Source organism: Grampus griseus (genome assembly GCF_964374135.1).
Source record: "Grampus griseus genome assembly, chromosome: 1".
Classification (NCBI taxonomy): Eukaryota; Metazoa; Chordata; class Mammalia; order Artiodactyla; family Delphinidae; genus Grampus; species Grampus griseus.
This window is the reverse complement of record NC_139017.1, coordinates 87,052,336-87,070,129: the sequence shown is the minus strand read 5'-3', so window position 1 is coordinate 87,070,129 and position 17,794 is coordinate 87,052,336. Positions and strand designations below refer to the sequence as shown.

At 47.2% G+C, this 17,794-nt stretch overlaps 1 protein-coding gene across 3 annotated transcripts in view; it reads left to right on the top strand.

Moving 5' to 3' along the window:
- Window positions 1-1,451: 1,451 nt before the first annotated feature.
- Window positions 1,452-17,794, top strand: part of AHCYL1 (adenosylhomocysteinase like 1) — a gene marked incomplete at its 3' end in the record, with an annotated part of 47,327 nt that continues 30,984 nt past the window's right edge. For 2 of the 3 annotated variants that reach the window (XM_082656505.1, XM_082656506.1), the window contains exon 1: window positions 7,418-7,761. In XM_082656505.1, coding sequence (XP_082512631.1) covers window positions 7,642-7,761 — 120 coding nt within the window. In that variant the 5' untranslated portion in view covers window positions 7,418-7,641. Of the gene's footprint in view, window positions 1,590-7,417; window positions 7,762-17,794 lie in introns of those variants that run through there. The other variant, XM_082656508.1, reaches the window with a different exon arrangement.

Sequence of the window (17,794 nt, the reverse complement as noted above, 5' to 3'; positions counted from 1 at the left end):
ATAGGTTTGCTCTTGCTGTTCCTTCCATCCAGAATCAGTGCCCCTCATTTCTGCCTGTTGAAATCGTACTCATTCTTTGAGATTCCACAAGAACAACTCTCCTCCACAAGTCTGCTCCCACTCCTTCCACAGAAAGCCATCTTTCTTCTCCCACAGACGTCTTATGCCTTTGACTACAGTCACAGGGTATGTTTTACAAGCTCCCTGAAGGCAGAGGCTGGGCCTCATTCATCTCTACATCCCCTACAGGACCCAGCCCAGGATTCTGCAAGTTATGGCGCAGCCAAATGTTTGTGGAACTAAAATTGGGACCTAGGCCTAGGCTTGGATGAAGTTTCAGGCTATTTCAGGCCCTGGAACGGGTGGGGTAGTGAGGGGAGTGCTGAGGCTGGGAGATGAAAGTCCTGAGCAGGAATGTAGTCTGGGCCTTCCTGACTGGAAGGGCCTCTCTGCACTCCTCCCGTCCCCACTCTGCCCCCCATGCCTCCTCTCCCAGCCCCTACAGGAGCAGGGAAACACTGTGTACTTGGGACTCTCCTCCATCAGACCCTTGGGCCCCTTAGGACCGTCGCTCCACCCACACATTCCCTGGTCCCTGTAAAGAGGGCAAAGGCCCAAGCAGGTCTGTAGGAAATGGCTAGAGTTGCTGTGGAGCAAGGCCAATGTCCAAGCTCCTAGATGCTGTCTTGGGCGCCACTCTTCCTCTTGGTCTAAAACATTGTGTTGACCCTTTGTCCGACGCTGTTTGGAGTGTGGAAGTGGCATGAGCTCATGACAGAGGCTGACGAATCATTCCTCACTGCTGCAGAATGGGACAACTGCTTAGGGTGGGGCTGAGGGAGGTTAACTCCTTTCCTGGGGAAGAGGCCAGGCGTGCACTGGGTAAGGTGGAAACTTCAACCCTCAAAAGGCTGCCCAGGCAGAACATCTGTGCATCGTGAAGCAGAACAGGGGTTTTTAAGGCCCGGACAGAGGCATGAGGGGCAGCCTGGGGAATCCAGATCTGCTATAGGAAGGCCTAGGAGGATGAAATGGTTAACGGTTTTTTGAAAAACAGGGAGAGTCCCTCCTCCAGGGGCCCAGCTGGCTGCAAAGCCGGAGCAGAGGCTCCAAGGGTGACGCAATAGGGCCCGCCCTGCACACCAGAAAGGGTGAGGAAGGCGGGTTCCCACCCAGCAGCAGGCCTCCACACAACCAACAGCTGACCACTCTCTCTCCTCCAGCTCCAACAAACCAGCCACAGGGCAGGGCCTTTGGGGTGAAGGGGGCAAGACCCTGGCCACCTGGGATTTGGGAAGTTGCCGCTTCCGCCTGTCCCACTCCATCCAGTCCCAGTGCCTTTCCAATCAAGGCAAACGCCTCTACTAGCCCCCAACAGGGTATCTAATCGCCTGGCAAGGAGCAAGTGGCAGGCAGGGGGTGGAGAGGCGGTACCTGTGAGAGGCACAGATAGGCACTGCAGCGCCTGATCTCGGCAAACCGGCAGCTCCACCTTGCCAGCCCACTCTCCATTGTCTTGGGAAAGGATATCTGCCAGGGAGACAGTATTTCAGAAGCTTCTTAAAGACTCAGGGAGACTCCAAGGGTTGGTAAGTCTATCTGAACTCTGGGGATGGACTGCTGTCTTTCTCCCCACCCTGGGGCCTGGCACCGTCTCAGAGGCAGGGAGAGGATGACTTTTACTTCTAGGAAGGACTCTGCCGGGTAGGGCACATGGAGAGAGTAAGGAGGAGGGCTCCTCTCTGAGAAGGTATTGGGGGACCCAGATTTTGTGACAAAGGCCTGCTATTGACTCTAAGCCCAATGAAGACAGGAACTGTGCCTGTCTTGTTGACTTTGGGCTCCCTGGCACCTAGCAGAGCCGGTGTTCAGTAAATAACTGACTGGCAGAGACATGGGCAGAGGCTGAAAGCCAAGGCCAGTTTCACAATTTCTGGAGTCCTTTTTTGGTAAGCTCCTCACCACAAACACACACACACACACACACACAAACACACACACACACACACACACACACACACACACACACACTGTCAAAAGTACACAAAGTAGCACAAAGAATCATCAGAACAGATTCCTTGAACATTGTTTACAATTACTGGGTGCCTTCTCAGCCTTGACTTTTATGGGCTGCAGCTTTGGAAACTAAAGAAAGATACATCAGACTCTCTGGTCCAACCCCCCAAAGAAAGCATCTGAGGAAGTCTTGAGGGGCTGCTAGACACACAGTAGCCATACCCAGGGGCCAGGTTGGGCCAGTGCAGTAACATCTGCTCATGGTTGGGGCAGGTCCAGCCTTCCTTTTCAAGGAAGTACAATCCCAGTGTAAACAAGTACTCAGGACCGGCAATGACAATCCTTTTCTGCAGCAGTCAGGTTTCTGCTTATTCTTGTCATTCTGGGAAGCAAGGCACAGGGAGAGTTTCAAATTCTCGACAATAACTCCTTTCCCCTCCAGATTTTTAGCTTGGATCCACATGTTAATAACTTACATGTGCACAATACTTGCGAGCTGTTCAAAGCTCTTTTATATTTATTATTTTGTTGGACTGGGTCATCACAAGCCTCAGACGGAGAGCTATCACCCTGTTTTGCAGGAGGAAACAGAGGCCCAGAAAACCTCAGGATTCCAGCGGCCAAGTTAGTAGTAGAGTCAAGACTTGAGGCCACACTTCCATCTGCCCAGCTTCCCTCCATACCATGCAGCCTCCCCATGAGTCAGCCATCATGAGGTCCAGGCAATGGACCTCACACGCCCTTATGGCAAAAATGTGCCTTCCCCCAGGCCCTGTTTACAGCTGGGACAATTGACCCCAGTGCTGAACATTTTTGTTCCTTCTCTCTGGAAGGATCTGATGCTGCAACCCTAGCTTGTCCATTTTGCTTGAAAGCCATTCCCACTCTGACTCCTACCCCGACGCACACTCTGCTTATATTTCACTGAGTTGGAAACGACTCAAACAACAATAGGAAAACAATTAGGCAAAGCTCCTCTGGCAATCTGATAGCACCCTTGGGAAGCACTGACAATGATAAGTATGTAAACAATCCCTGTATGTGGTAACATGTTTTTGAAATACTGTAATTTGACCAAAGCAGAACGCAAAATGACATGTACCTACAGATCACAGGTACGCAAAAGTGAGCTTCTGCAAACTGAGAAGAACCAGAAGTGAACTTAAGGAGACCTAAAGAGATTTTTATCTTCACAGGTTTTTCTTTCCTCTAAAGATTATGTTCAAAGTAATAATAAATAGTAAAATAAATAATACATATGATCATAACAAGCAGAGGAGGAGACAGAGAAGGAGGAGTCTTTCTCAGCCCTTGGCCCTCGGGAGCCTCTTCCCAACAGGGCTGGGATTGCAGAGAGGGGAGGGAAGGAGGCTGGAAGTAGGGAACCGGGAGCTGTGGGAAGTAGGAGCCTGGCACGCCTGGGGAGCTAGCGCCCAGAGCCACAGAGGTGCAGCTGGGAATCTTGCCCCTGGGCATCCCCTCAGGGCCAGCAGGGCAGATTAGCAATCTGGAGTCACATCTCAGGGCACCCTTCACATCAATTACTGTGTCTACGGTGCCTCCCAGGGTTGTGCAACAAGGGGGCTCCCGGACAGAAAGAAAATGACTAGAGTGGGGCTCAGACCCCAGGAGGTGAATGGGCTCTAGAGACAGCACGGCCTTGCTCTAGAAGGGTGCCAGGCCAGCAGGGAGCAGCCACCATAGGCTCCCCTGGGCCTCTGGGACAGTGCACTGCACACACATATCAAACTCATCCTGTCTCAAGCTCACTCCTGATCTTAGCAGCCCCTCCATCTGACCTGCTTCTCTTCCTCCTTGTGTTCACCAACCCCGGGGGACGTCACCACCAGCCACCCACAGCTCACCAGGCTCCGTGGGATCTGGCTCCGGCTGCAGCTCTCGCTCCACCCTGCTTTGCACCCTATGCCCCACCCACACTGAAATCTTTATAGTTCCTGTAACATGCCAGGCTGTGTCACTGCCCTGCCTTTTCTCAGGCTATTCCCTCAGCCTGGAATCCCTTTCCTGCCTTGTCCAGCTGCTTATATGTCAAGAATCAGCTGGGGCAGCATCTTCTCTGCAAAGCTTTTCCTGCTCACCCTCCCATCCCCCACCCCACCAGCACTCCCAGGTAGGGCCCGGCACTTCACTTGTCTCTGTCGTCCCAACATCTAGCGCTGCTCGCAGCACATCTTCAGCATTCAGGGTATATCTTATGAATTAAGTAGAAATGAATGCACGTGGAGGGTTATGTTGGGGGTAGACAGAAGAGTGAATTTGATTAACCAGCCCCCACCCACATACTGTACCTCCTGCTACCATATTTCTGGTAACAGCATCTCCCAGTTCACCTCTCTCCTCAGGCTACTCCCTTCTAGAGCAGGGTCCCTCTGGGCTCTAGACCCTTTGGAGACTTCCCCCCACCACACACAACAGGTGTACCTGTCCTTGGGTCCCTGCTTTTCTCAAACCTTGGCTCCTGGTAGCCACATCTGTCGTCGGGATGGTGCCGTTCAGGGGAGTGAGCCCTGACTCACCCACCTGACCTAGCGCGGAGGCTCAGCTCAGACAGGTGGGTGAGTAGACTGGTAGCTAGACTTGGGGCCAGGTTGGGTGGGAAGGTCACTTCTTCCATCCATGAGCAGTCATGCCCGTAGCTGGGCCATGTGGGGTCATCTGGTGGGGGGCGGGGAGCATGCGGTGGTTCTCACCGATGTTATGCGTCACACCCTCCGACTGGGTGAGCTCTTTGATCTCCAGCCCACACATAGCAGTGGGGATGGCAACCATCCGTGTCCTCCACAGCGTGCTTGTTTCCAGGAATGCCCTTGGCTCTAGCCTGACATGAACCACCTAGGCCTTTTGCCTTTCCACCAGGACAGGGAGTGCTGGCCCTCCCGCTTTCAATGTAAGCACCTTGACTCCTCTAGGTCAGCCTCTCCATCCTCTACTTGGGCCAGGCACTCATGTAAGTGGAGTCACACCTGCTGATCTCCTTTTGCCTCAGATTGCAAAGGTACTGCTTCCTGTAGACCTGGCCCTGTTGTCACCATCAGCAGCAGCAGCAGGCAATTCTGTGAGCCTAGTGTAAGGGAAAACCTGTTACTTTGGTTCAGGGGGCATAAAAGAGAGGCTGAACTCCAGTCCCCAGCCGTCTTGCAGTCTGAATGCTAACAGGCACGGCAGAGCTGGGGGACTGACACACAAAGCTCTCAGACAACGGGAGTTTTAAAAATCAAACCCAAAAGACAAAAACACCTATTTTTTTTTTTTTTTCAAATAAGCTAACCTAAGTCACATGTTTTCCTATTCAAGGGATGTGGAGTTTTCACCTCTGTTCCAGCTGGCCCTGCCTCTGTTCTCTAAGCAGGCAGCTCTGATCCCTGGACTCTGACAACAGTTTGGGCAAACCCACAGGATGAAAGCTATTTCTGACCATATATCCAAAGAGTCCTGGGCAAGCAGGCATAGCTCCTGGCCCCAGCTGGGGAATAAGAAGAAAAGTGCCAGTCTGGCACCCTTATGGATCAATCTCATATTCTGCTCCCCCATCTCTTTGTCCCTTCTGCTACAGGAATACTTCTGAGAGGGAAGTCAAGGGGCTTGAAAGAATGGGCAGAAGAGACAATCCTAACAGTGAAAGATGAAGATCTGCAGAAGTGCATCCTTCCAGGCACTTCCACAGCCTACTTCAAACAGACAGCCTCATGGGGCTGGGTGGTTGGAACATGGGATTCTCTAAGAGTTCTGGGACCCCAGAAGCAAGTATTTCACACTCTTCCTAACCTTGAATGTAAACCAGTGGGGAAAACGTTTCTTCAAATCACAACTTCTTTCTTGAAAGAGCTGACCCTGCCAGAGACCTGCTGGGTTTCTGGATATAAGAAGGTGGGATGGGAGGAATTTAAGAAAAGGGCCCTGGGAAGACTGGAACACTCAGCAGAGTAGAGAGGAATCTGGCTTCCCAAAGTCAATCAAGGAGGGGAAGGTGAGGTGGAGGGATGGGAAGGGAGGAACAGGAGGAAGGGAGATGAAACGACCATGGGCCAGGGAGCTTTGTGGGGCGGTGTGGCTAATGAGAAGTCCCGGGTGACGAGATAGCCAAAATAACTTTTCAGAACATTTCAGAAATGTGACTTCAAGTTGTTTGTGGTGTGATGTAACCTCTCCCCTGTGGCCCAAAAACCTTCATTAGAAGTTCTGCTACATGTTATGGCATTATTTTTGTGGTTGTTTTGGAATAGGGGTGCGGGTTGAAAGGAGAAGGGACTGTTTTCCATATTTGAATTGACAGCAGGAACTAAAGAAACAGCCACAAGACCAGGAGAGTGACTAAAACTTCAGATGAGGCAGAAAACTAGAGCCAGAGGTAACCTTGAAAGATCTAAGTCTCCCCAGTAATTCACAGAAATCAGGGGAGAGGGGGAGCATTGGACTTTCCACAGGACGTGGGAATTTCAGCCAGTGTCATTTGAATGTCAAAGGACAAGCAACCTTAGCTGACATTGCCTTGCCAGCTGGACTAAGGTTTAACGAAACATAAAATGTATTACACACATCTGTACTATCCAGGGCCTTAGCACAGGGGTAGCACATAGTAGAGCCCAGTAATAGCACGTGAATAGTCCATGAATGCCCTGGTGCGGCCCTGGAAGCTGTCAGAGTATAATGCTTGATCCGGAGCGGGTGGGGGGGAACACAACGACTTCTCTTCCCCTCCCCCACCCCTCCTTCTCCATCCTCTGACCCATCATTAGCCCCATCCCACCAGCTCTGCGGCACGAAGGTCCTGTAAACAAGCAAGGCCCAGCGGAGACGGTGGTGGAGGAGGTCACAAAGAATTGTGCAGAAACCACACTGCTCTGGGTCTGTTCTACCCACCCTTATGGTGTCAAAGAGGCAAACGCTGCCTCTTAGGAAGGGGCTTCTGTTTCAAAGGGTCTGGGGAGGGGGCAGTGAGTGAGTGGGCTATCTTGGGCCCCGGAAGCTTCCTAGGACTGGGTGAAGGCTGTGTCGTGTGGGGCTCTGGTCTGCTCACAAGCATCCCTACGCCCTTCTGAGACCATTCCTGGAACCCCATAGTCCAAAGGCCCTCCAGTTCCGCGGCAACCTTGCAGGAACCACGCGCCGCTCACAAGGCTAATGGCGCCACCTGGCGGTACAAAGGGCCCGGCTCACCCCTGGAGCTTCTTCCCGAGCGAGCTAGGAAAAGGGGTGGCTTCGGCGGCCCAGTCCAGGGTGGTGACGTCATGACAGAGCGCCGTTTCTCCCCGCCTCTCCCCTGCCCGCCGGGAGCTGCCAGTACTCGACGTGGCGTCACCGCCCTCTACCCTTACTTTGCGTGCGTGTTTGCGTGCGGCGGAGGTGGTGGCGCGGGCCGGTCGGAGCTCCGTGTTGCTTGCTTCTGGTGCTCCTGTCGCTGCCGTTGCTGTCCGGCTGTCTTGGACGGCCGAGCGGACGAGGCGCCGGCCCCAGCATCTCAGCACCGGACGCGGCTCGGCGCGGGGCCCCGCCTGGAGGGTGGGCGAGCGCGTGTCGCAGGGTGCCGCGCGGGTAGGCGGGCGGGCGCCCGTAAGGGAAAGAGGCGGGGGCGGCGGGTCAGCCGCGGCCCGGGCCGGCCGGGGGATGTCGATGCCTGACGCGATGCCGCTGCCCGGTGTCGGGGAGGAGCTGAAGCAGGCCAAGGAGATTGAGGACGCCGAGAAGTACTCCTTCATGGCCACCGTCACCAAGGCGCCCAAGAAGGTGCGGGGGGCTCTGGGTGGCGGCAGGGGTCCGGGCTGGGGCCTCGCGGAAGGGGCGCGAGCGAGCTCCGGGCCCGGGTCCAGCTAGTTCGGGACTTAAGGGGCAAGGTTTGAGGGACCCGGGACGACGGAGGTGGTGTGAGGGGTGGAGGGTGAGCGGCCCCAGGCCTATCCCGAGCTGGAAAGGCAGACCCTGACCTCACTTTCCTTTGTCCCTCGGCCCAAGTCCTCCGGGATCTTTTCGAAACCCGACAGGGCCGGGCCTTAAATTTGCGACTGACTTTTCCTGGATGAAGGGCCTGGAAGATGGGAGTGGGAGGGGGTGACGAAGTGACCCCAGTGACCAGTCTCGGGATGAGGGTGTACGGGAAGTCTCCTCTCAGGTGAGTGAAAATCTGATAGTGCTTCTTTGGGAGCAGTGGCCGGCTTATCCAACAACTGCGTGCGATCTTGGAGGCAAGATGAAAAAAATGCGTGGAGCTAGCTCTTTTATGCAGGTGAAAACGATGAGGGCAGCATGAAATTGAAAAGAAAACTGATTTTCACCTTCTGTGGTCGTCTAGTTTAGACATATTTAAGAAATTAACCTTTGGAGGTTGGTGACAGCAGATACTGTCATGGATACAGGTTGATCGTAGAGTCATGTGAATAGATCACTTAGGCATCCCTTGAGAAAGGAGCTTGGGTGGGTTGGAGGGGTGGGTGGGAAGGAACGATTGCTCATTCTTTACTGCACTTAGTGAGGCAGAACAACTTTAGTCTGTTGTGCTGTGGGTTGAACTCAAAGGACATCCTTCTAATTCTCTTATTGTGGAAGATTAAATGACAGCCTTTGGAGGTTTTAATCTAACCAGCTCTCTGAATGGTGGAATTGGGATCCCTAGTGCTTTCTGAGCATTTTCTGCCAAACACATCTTGATTTTCCACATAACTGGTACCCAGTTAACAGTAGACCAGAGAACCTTTGCAGAGAGGTGACCTTTCTGAAACCAGTTAAGAACCTGGATAAATATTTCCCTCCTATATAAAGACAGAGAGTTTCAAGGCTATCTCTTCCTGCAGTGTTTGATGGGATGCACTGCTTGTATAAGCTGCACAAAGCAAGGTTTGCAGGAATAGTTACAGTCGTTCAGGCTGAACTAGGTAAGCTGTCATAAGTGGGAGAGATGATTTTTTTTTTTTCTTTTAAGGAAATTAACCTACCAGTCCAGAAATCAAATGCAGGGTTGAAAAGACAGGTCACCATAGTGTGCTTTAGCTCTGTCTTCCCACAAAATTTAGATCTTACCAATAGAATGCCTAAAAACACTTTGTAGAAGATCCCTTGATTCTAAGAAGTCTGACTGACCTTATTTTTAGTGCTCTCAGTTCAGCTGACTGCTTTGTTGGAGCAGTAAACCTTTGTAATCTGCACTGTGTGGAGACAAAGTCACAGTCTTTATAAGCTAATGGAATATGGATAGTACCTGTGATGAGTTAGGGGAAAGAATGGGAAATCCCTGGTAACCTAATTCCCGGAACTCTTCCTCTCCCCATTAGCCTATTGTTTGTCTAGTTCTTCAGGGATTAGGCATCTTTTTTTTACTTGCCTTTATTTTAGTAAGGCTTTGTTTCTGCAGGTGCCACTATTAATAAGACAAAGTTTGTATTGTAGATTGTAGACTCCATAAAGGCAGAGACTTGTGTTCACCATTGTATCTGTCGTGCCTAGCTCTGTACCTAGCATATAGTAGGTACTCAAATAGTAATTGTCCATCTGGCTAACTAGTAATTGAGATGTCTTTATGGCTGCCTACCAGGAATAAATTTTCTTCTTTTCTTTCAAGGAGAAATGTTGCTAATGTGAACTATTGTCAGGCCAAGTGCTAATGATTTTAGAGACTCATATTCCATTAGCTGAAAGGAGGGGTCTCTGCCAGGAATGTGGGAAGACCCTGTTGTAAGTTCCATTTGCTGGTAAATGTACCCCTGTGTTTCTTATTAATCTTGCTGTTTCTGAGCTTTGTTGTTTAGTGTTTACACAGCACTTTGTATTAAAGTGCTTTATGATGACTAATTACCCTTCCCCTAGTGATGATGAAAGGCATTTATCTAGTTAATGAGTTGATCGAGGACTAGTCAAGGTCACATTGCAAGTCCTAAGTAATCTGTTTTTTCATAACTTCAGCTGAATCAGACATAATGACTTAAGTCACTTTTGTACCTCTGCCATGTGTTGATAATGTGAGAAAGCATGAGCAAAGTAAGAGGAAAAAATTTTATCTTGGCATGTATTGAATGGTGTGAGAAAAGGCCTCTTCAAATAGTGCTGTCCTTTGCCTGTGAGGATTCCAGCATGGCTCTAGACCAAGTAATCCTTGGATCATTCCAAGCCCTGAGGCCCCTCAGGAAATGAGGACATTTCTGGTGCCAGTCGGAGGCTATAGGTTACTGCAGGGTGACCTTGATGGTCTTCAGTCAGAACAGATTCCATTGTAACTAGTGAAGTTTTATTCACTTTAGGATAGACTAGATGTCGTTTAACTAAAAGCATAGATTAGCAAGATTCTTCAGCTATAATCACAACTTACTCATTTTTGTATGCCCCGGGATCTACCACAGTAGTGTGTAGATAATGGGACTTGTTTTGGTTTGATTCAGAGCTTGATCTGAGTGTCAAAAAGCCAACTAAATGGGTACCACCTTGAGCAAGTGAGCTTCTGTGCCTCAGTTTCCTCATCTGCCAAATAAGTGCTTTTTGTTTGGAACAAGTGCAGATAGGTGTGTGTTGGGAGCTAAGATAGCAAAAGTGGTTTTTAAAAAGAAGTCCATTAGCATACTTACACTCCCTGTCTTTAATGAGCATTTGAGGTGGCTTATAACACAGGACACACACAATACAGATGGGAAGTCCAAACTATAGAAAAAACGAAAAAAACATTGTTAACCCTGAGGGCTAAGACAGTGGACGAGGCTGATCATCACATGCAACTCTAAGCTTCCTAGGAGCGAGAGGATAAAAGGAATCAGAATTATAGTCTCATTAGCAGACATGGGAAATGATACACACCACTTCCTCAGGGAGACAACTTCTGCTGGTAGTAAGTTCTAAAGGAAATTTTTACAGGACAGTATTAATAGCTATAGTATTGATTCCCGTGTTAAGGCTTGTTCATGACTGTCACTGGTGCTTTCAGATGGAATTGCCAGGAAAATTTGGGAGAGAAAAGGAGTCCTTGAGTTGTAAGGGCGGTGTACATTGTACCATAGCTGGAGAGAATCCTTGTTTAATGTTGGCAGTTATCAGTCAAACCAAACAAGTCAGCTAGTTCCCCATCATAACTGGGTATTTATCCCTCTTTTTCTGCTACTTCGTGTTACAGCTGTGATATTTGTCCTTGGGCCTTTGGAAATTGACATTGTGTCAAGGGTTTTTTTTTTTTTTCCATTGAATAAACCCAAGCTTGTTGATGAAAACCTTGTAAGATAGACATGTTTCTCTGGAAGGTCTATCAGAGCATCTGTACGAACATTTGGGGTGACTTTCTAGAGTGATACCTTAGGCATTTGACCTAGGATCTATCCAGTCAGACCTTTACCACCAGCACAATAGGGGAAAGGAGACAAAGAACACAACAGAACAATTTTGCTTGTAGGATATTCTTTGTAGGATATATTTGAATAAAGCATATATAGCACTAATTCATCAGAAGGGTCAGCTGAGACTTAGGAAGCATACCAGGTAGAGACCCAGTGGAATGCTTAGATGTTTAGGATGATCCACTTCTTATCAGGATTATGTTATGGCTAATTCTTGGTGCGGTTTTGTTGTTTTTTGTTGTTTTTTTTTTTGCGGTACGTGGGCCTCTCACTGTTGTGGCCTCTCCCTCTCACTGCTGTGGCCTCTCCCGTTGCGGAGCACAGGCTCCAGACGTGCAAGTTCAGTGGCCATGGCTCACGGGCCCAGCCGCTCCGCGGCATGTGGGATCTTCCCAGACCGGGACACGAACCCGTGTCCCCCGCATCAGCAGGCGGACTCTCAACCACTGCGCCACCAGGGAAGCCCTTGGTGCAGTTTTATAGAATTTACACCTGTACTTCTTAGATTCACTGAGAAGTGATTTGATAGGTTGACATTTCCTATCTTCTCCACATCATTAGTATCTCTTACTTCTCTTTAGAATGACTACTGTTTTAGTGCCAGTCTTTGAACAGGAGTCAGAGGTGTAAGAAGATCCTATCAGAGGTGTAAGAAGATCCTATCTCTTTTAGATTTCTCCCCCAGATATTGATTACCTCTCTTTTTCTTATTTGATTCTGTTTAGTTTGTTAGGCACAGTTTCCATATTACTTTGTTGTAAATTCCTTTAGATTTTTAACTTGTAACAGAAATCTGTTCATTGTCTAGATACTTTGCTGGCAAGATTATAAATGTGTACCTTTTGTTTCATCAGGAAGGTATATTTGGATCCAGTGTGTGTTACCCAATATAATATTCTTGTAAAGTTGTTTATAAAAGATATTTTGATACGTAGAATCATGTAGATCTTTAGTTGCCTGTGACTCCTAAAAGTTTACTCTGTCACCTCAAGTAGTTGCAATCTGTAAATAAGCACCTTAATGCTCTCTTGGGGCTGTTATTTAAAGGAACTGGCCAATAAAGGAGAATCATTTATACCTATCTGTTTCCCAAGTTTGGAAATTTGAATATTAAATTTTATAAAGAAGGGCCAACCTTATACTGGGTATAATAATTCAGAATACATCACATTGAGGTGGCGCAGAGGCACCCCCCTCATGTATGAAGAACAGTACATTTGCATAGACCAGAGTTTTTTCCTGAAGTCCGAGAATCCAAGGTTAAAGACAGATTCTTACCACAAATTTTCCTTCCAACTCTTGTCAGCACTATCAGTGCCTTGCATATGGTAAGTAGTTAAAAATTCACATTGAATTGTGAATTCTATTCTGATTCCGCATTTCCCTTTGACTCATTCAGGTAGTTCTCTTGCTATCCCACTGTTGTTTGGCTGTTACCTGAGACCTCTTTAACTTCCGCCTTTTTATTCTTAAAACTGTGAGGAGGAGGAGGAGTATGATGTAAGTTAAGCACTTGATTTTTGGAGTGAGGTTTACCTTCAGCCTCTACCATCTCAAAGTTGTGTGACCTTTGGACAAGCTGGGTGACTGAACCTGTTTGAGCCTCCATTTTTTTACCTGTGGAATGAGGAATAATGATAGTCCTACAAGATTGTTGAAGAGACTAGCATTTAGTAAATACTAATTAGTGTACTTATTCCTTTATAACTAGAGTGACCATATGTCCTGGTTTACCTGGTACAATTCAGGTTTATGCCTGTTATCCCAGCATGCTAGTCAGTGAGTGCCTTCTTACACTCTGAAAAGTACCCTGCTTTAGATGGAATTTCAAAATATTCTCAAAGAGCCAAAACAAAGATGTTTCTATTGGAATATCTTTTCAACAGGAAATTTCCCTGACAAAAATGTTATTTTATGTAGAGCTTACTCTGGTTGAACACTAGACTATTTGTTGATTTCCAGGAAGTATATAGACAGTGGGAGAGTTTAGAGCTTGTGATGGAAATGAGATATGTTCTACCTGACCACTCCCCCACCTCATTCCCCATAATGACAGTGTACCCATAGAATGAGGGCGTTTGTCAGACATTGGCCTGAGTCCAGGAGTTTATTTCCTCAACCTGTAATAGTTTGGGAGTCTTTCCAAACTAGAATCTTTGAATCACATGAAACAATTCCAAAGGCTCATCTGAGCTGTGACCTTATGTTTGTATATGGTCACCTTCAGATCCCAGGCCTGTGTACTCCAACTCCCTCACACCCACTCAGGTACTGTTTCTCTCTGCTCTAAACAGCCTGCTCTTAATTACGTGTAACTGATTTTCTCTTGCAGAAATGTGTGGCCTTTGTTCCATAGCAGTTACAGATCTAGGGTGGAGCACCCTTTGCCTTTGTTAACACTCATACTGGTTTCATTTTTGTTCCTATCTCTGTTCAGTTTTTCTAAAGGATTCAGTCAGGTGCCTTAATCTCAGAATGTATATAATGATTGGTACTGCTTAGCAATATACAGTGGGGCTTAATCATTTACTACCCAAACAGGACACAGCATAAAACAGTGTAATGAACTACTGATGAAAGGTATTATTTGGAATGCTGGGGAGAGATTGGGAAAGTACTTTGACAGAACCGCCAGTCTAGGACGGCAAAGCATGTTCCTGCTTTCTTGTCTTGAAAGCTCCAATGCCTCAGCTAATGTGCCTCTGTACTTAACTTCTAGGGCTTAATGGGCTTAAAGTGTTTTCCTTTACCAGCCCAAACCAGTTCAGTTCTTTTAAAATGGACACCCTGTACTTAGTTGTGTGCTAGCAGTGAGGATTTAACGGGAGGGGTTTGGGACTGCTCACTGTTCCATGCTGTTCATCTTGGACCTGCCTCAGGTTTAGTTCTTTACAATCTGAAGAACTGCTCAGCTAGAGCAAGCCCTGTTGTTTATGTATTTTTCTCTCCTTTCCTGAGCCTGTGTGTGTACAATGGCATCAGTGGAATCCCACTGCGCCTATGTGCTCAAGGTGCCAAGGAAAATGCTAATGTGCTGATCTGCAGTGTGCGCAGCTCTCTGAGCTGGATGGTGAACTGGTGAGTAGCAGAATGAAGGGGCTGAAGGCCTGGAGCAGATGAGTATAACCATGTTCCATTCATTTTGGCCTCCTGAATGAAGTTGTTCATACCACTGTGTTTTGAGCAGTGTCAGGAGTTTGGAAGTTCTGTTTTTAATAAATGGCTCCTACTCTTCTAGTACTTATTAACTGTATTAAGGTGAACCTTTGAAGGACAGATTTCCATGGGTATTATAATGGGAATTACTTTTTCCCTTTACCCCAGGACTGGCTTGACTGCAAGTCAAAGTTTCTGGGCTATGACCTATTCCAGTTATGGTTTTAGGATCCTGAAATCAAAAAGGAGACCTGTCACGAAAGTCAATAGGATAGATTCTGCTCTGCCCTCTTGGACCACCCCCACATTGTATCCTTACTCAAAGGCTTTAAGGAAAACCTTTTGGGGTTCTCATGACAGTTAGCTTTATTTTGGAGATGTAGAAAAGAGCTACTCGCTTTAAATTCTCAAACTGCACCCCCCACCCCCCACCCCCTGTTGTTAACTTCAGAAGGGAGGTCAATAAGTAGACAAATATGTGTGAAAGGTAGATAAATAGGTTTCTCTTTTGCCAGTTTGAGGGAATGCTCCTGAGATATTCACTGGATTAGAGACTCCAGAACAGTGGTTCCTAATCTTTTGAGTCACAGATCCCTTTTTAAAAGTCTTATAAAAATCACTGTTCTTTCCTCGGCAAAATTCAGGAGCACAGAAACTTATACTTTCAGAGGATTTATGGGACTCCCTGAAACTCATCTCTGGATCCTGGCTTTAAAGCCCTGATTTAGAAGGCCAGGCCTCTAAGCCATAGTATCTCTCTCCCTTACAGATCAAGAAACAGCTGAGATTAACTTTCCAGCTTGCAGCTTGTCCTTGGAACAAAGCTGAGGTTGTTGGTGTTCTTTTCACCCCCCTCTTTGGGATGCTCCTCAGCTTCCCAAGAGACTCATTATCAATGCCTTGAGGGTTCAACTGAGGAACTTACGCACACTGAAACCAGCGTTTCAGCAACTTTGGGGAGTTTTTGTACTATCTCAGCCCCATTGCTCTCATAGGAACTGTTGGTACCCCTAAATCTCCAGAGTGGATTCCATAGCAGTGTTTAGAATAGGGGACTCACTAGACTGCGTATCAAAACTAAACAAAATAATTTGCTCCTCTGTGTCTCTCAAAAATAGGTTTGATTTCAATGTAGTACTTCTCAGACTGTTTTCAAGACTGACGGTGATATCTGAATCTTACTTTTCATTTGATTTCTCTAGACCAACAGTATTAAGGACAAGGACCATATCCCGTACATATGTATAGTATGTAGGGCCTGGTACATAATACTGACAATAATTGTTTACTGAGTAAAGTATTTTGAGATGCTTGTCCCTAGGAGGAAGTGAGTTGGACTCACATGGTGGCTTTGCCTCACTTTCCCCTTCAGCTGGCCAGTGTTGTTTTTCTAACTTAGACCCCCTCCCACGTGAGTGATAACGGAGTACCAAGAACTGCAGGTGAGAAATTGATGAGAATTTCTAACAGCTTAGTAGATCCCTTTATAATGCCAGAAATAGGTAAGAGACTCTTCGGGCTAAGATTTGAGAATCTTAGTCCAGTAGCATGAGAACCACAAGGCAGTAGGCCAGAAGCTTAGAGGTGTCCTTATGACATAATGGGAAAGGTAATTTGAATTTCCCACCAAGTTTGAAACCCTTAGCATTAGGGACACTGCCCACAGTTGAAAGTGGTATTCTGGTTTACTCTTGATTTAAGCTTACTCTTAGGGTGTTTGAGATTTGGGGGCCACTGATGAGTTGAACAGTTTCATTTTGGAATCTGTGTTGGAATCATAAAAGTAATAAACAGCAGCTCTGCCTGGCAGTGCTGAGCAAACTTCTGATTCTTCTCGTTCTGCAACCCTGGCTGCCTCTTATGCACCAAAGGCTGAGCTCAGCGCTCAAAAGCTATATGTGCCCTTGTCTTTGAAACACACCTTCAGAGTCACAGTCTTCAGGGAACTGGCTCAGTGCTTGCCCTAATCAGGAGCTTGGGCTCTGGTTGGCACTGAGAATTCTGTGTAGGTTGTTTCCCCACAGTATGTAACCTAGGCAGGATTCAGGGGAATGGGGGACCTCCAGAATTTTGCTGTTTTGGAAGTAGAAGTCTGTACTTTGTAGAAATGGCAAGTGTGTTCAGTTGTTCTAGTAACTAATTCAGTTTCCTGTGGGTGGCCAGGTGGCATCCAGCCTCTAATTCAGTACTTGAGTTTTTAGTGTCCAGAGCACCAGACTTCTTTGCAAGCAAGACATGAAGATTCCCAGTGTTCAGCTCTTATAGAGAATAGCCCAGCTGGCTTGTCATGCTGGACTAGATGAATTGTGAATGTTAATTATACTGATCAATACAGTGGCCTTGGTAACAGGCTTGTAGCTGCTGTAGAATCTGTTTACTTCAGGTTTGTAACAGAGAAGAGACCAAGCTGGTTGGGAACATTGTGTTCTAAGTGTAAGTCCAAGGAAAATGCATACTGGATAGACTGACCCTGTGGCACCCCTTCCCCGGGACTTCCCAGAGGGAAACATTACTCTGGTGGTGGTTTCTGTTCTTATTTGCCAGTTGAGAATTAATTGAGGTTGGAAAAGGCTTGGTTTTTAATTTGGTGGAGTAAAGAATGTTTACAAATCAGAACGGTTAAGAAGGAGAGCATGGGGCGGGGGGGGTAGGGGGGAGGAATTGGGAGATTAGGATTGACATATATACACTAATATGTATCAAATAGATAATAAGAACCCTGCTGTATAAAAAATAAAATTCAAAAATAAAAATAAATTTAAAAAGAGCACCTATGTTGAGAAGGCACCTCATTTCTCTAGTTTGTAATTAGGAGTGGAGAGTTGATGGGATTAGTTTCAACCCTTGCATTCAGGAGAAGGAACCTCTCCTATTTGGGGAGTAGAGGGTTCAGAATTCTGCGCATTCTTTTCTGACTTCACAGGGAGGGGATTAGCTGAGCACTGGGCATGTTTGGAATGAGAGCACCTTGCCAGTTTTTACTGAATTTGGACCAACGCATTGTAAAAATACAGTCTCTCTTCCTCAGACAGGCTTTGTCATGTTCTCCTAAACCCTTGTGGATCCATCTGAATGATTGTCTGTAGCTGACAGATGGAGTTGGTATTAAAAGCAGATTTTCTACTTCTTGGCCTTATTTGTTTTATTTCTGTACAAGACTAACTCATTTGTTCCCTGTGTTCCTTGAGTCACTTTATCAAGAGCCTGGTAAATTCCATGTGCTTGTGTTTGCTTTTTCAGATCCTGCTTAGATTGTCTCAGATCAGTCCTCCTCATGGAGTGGGAAGGAGTAAAAGCTA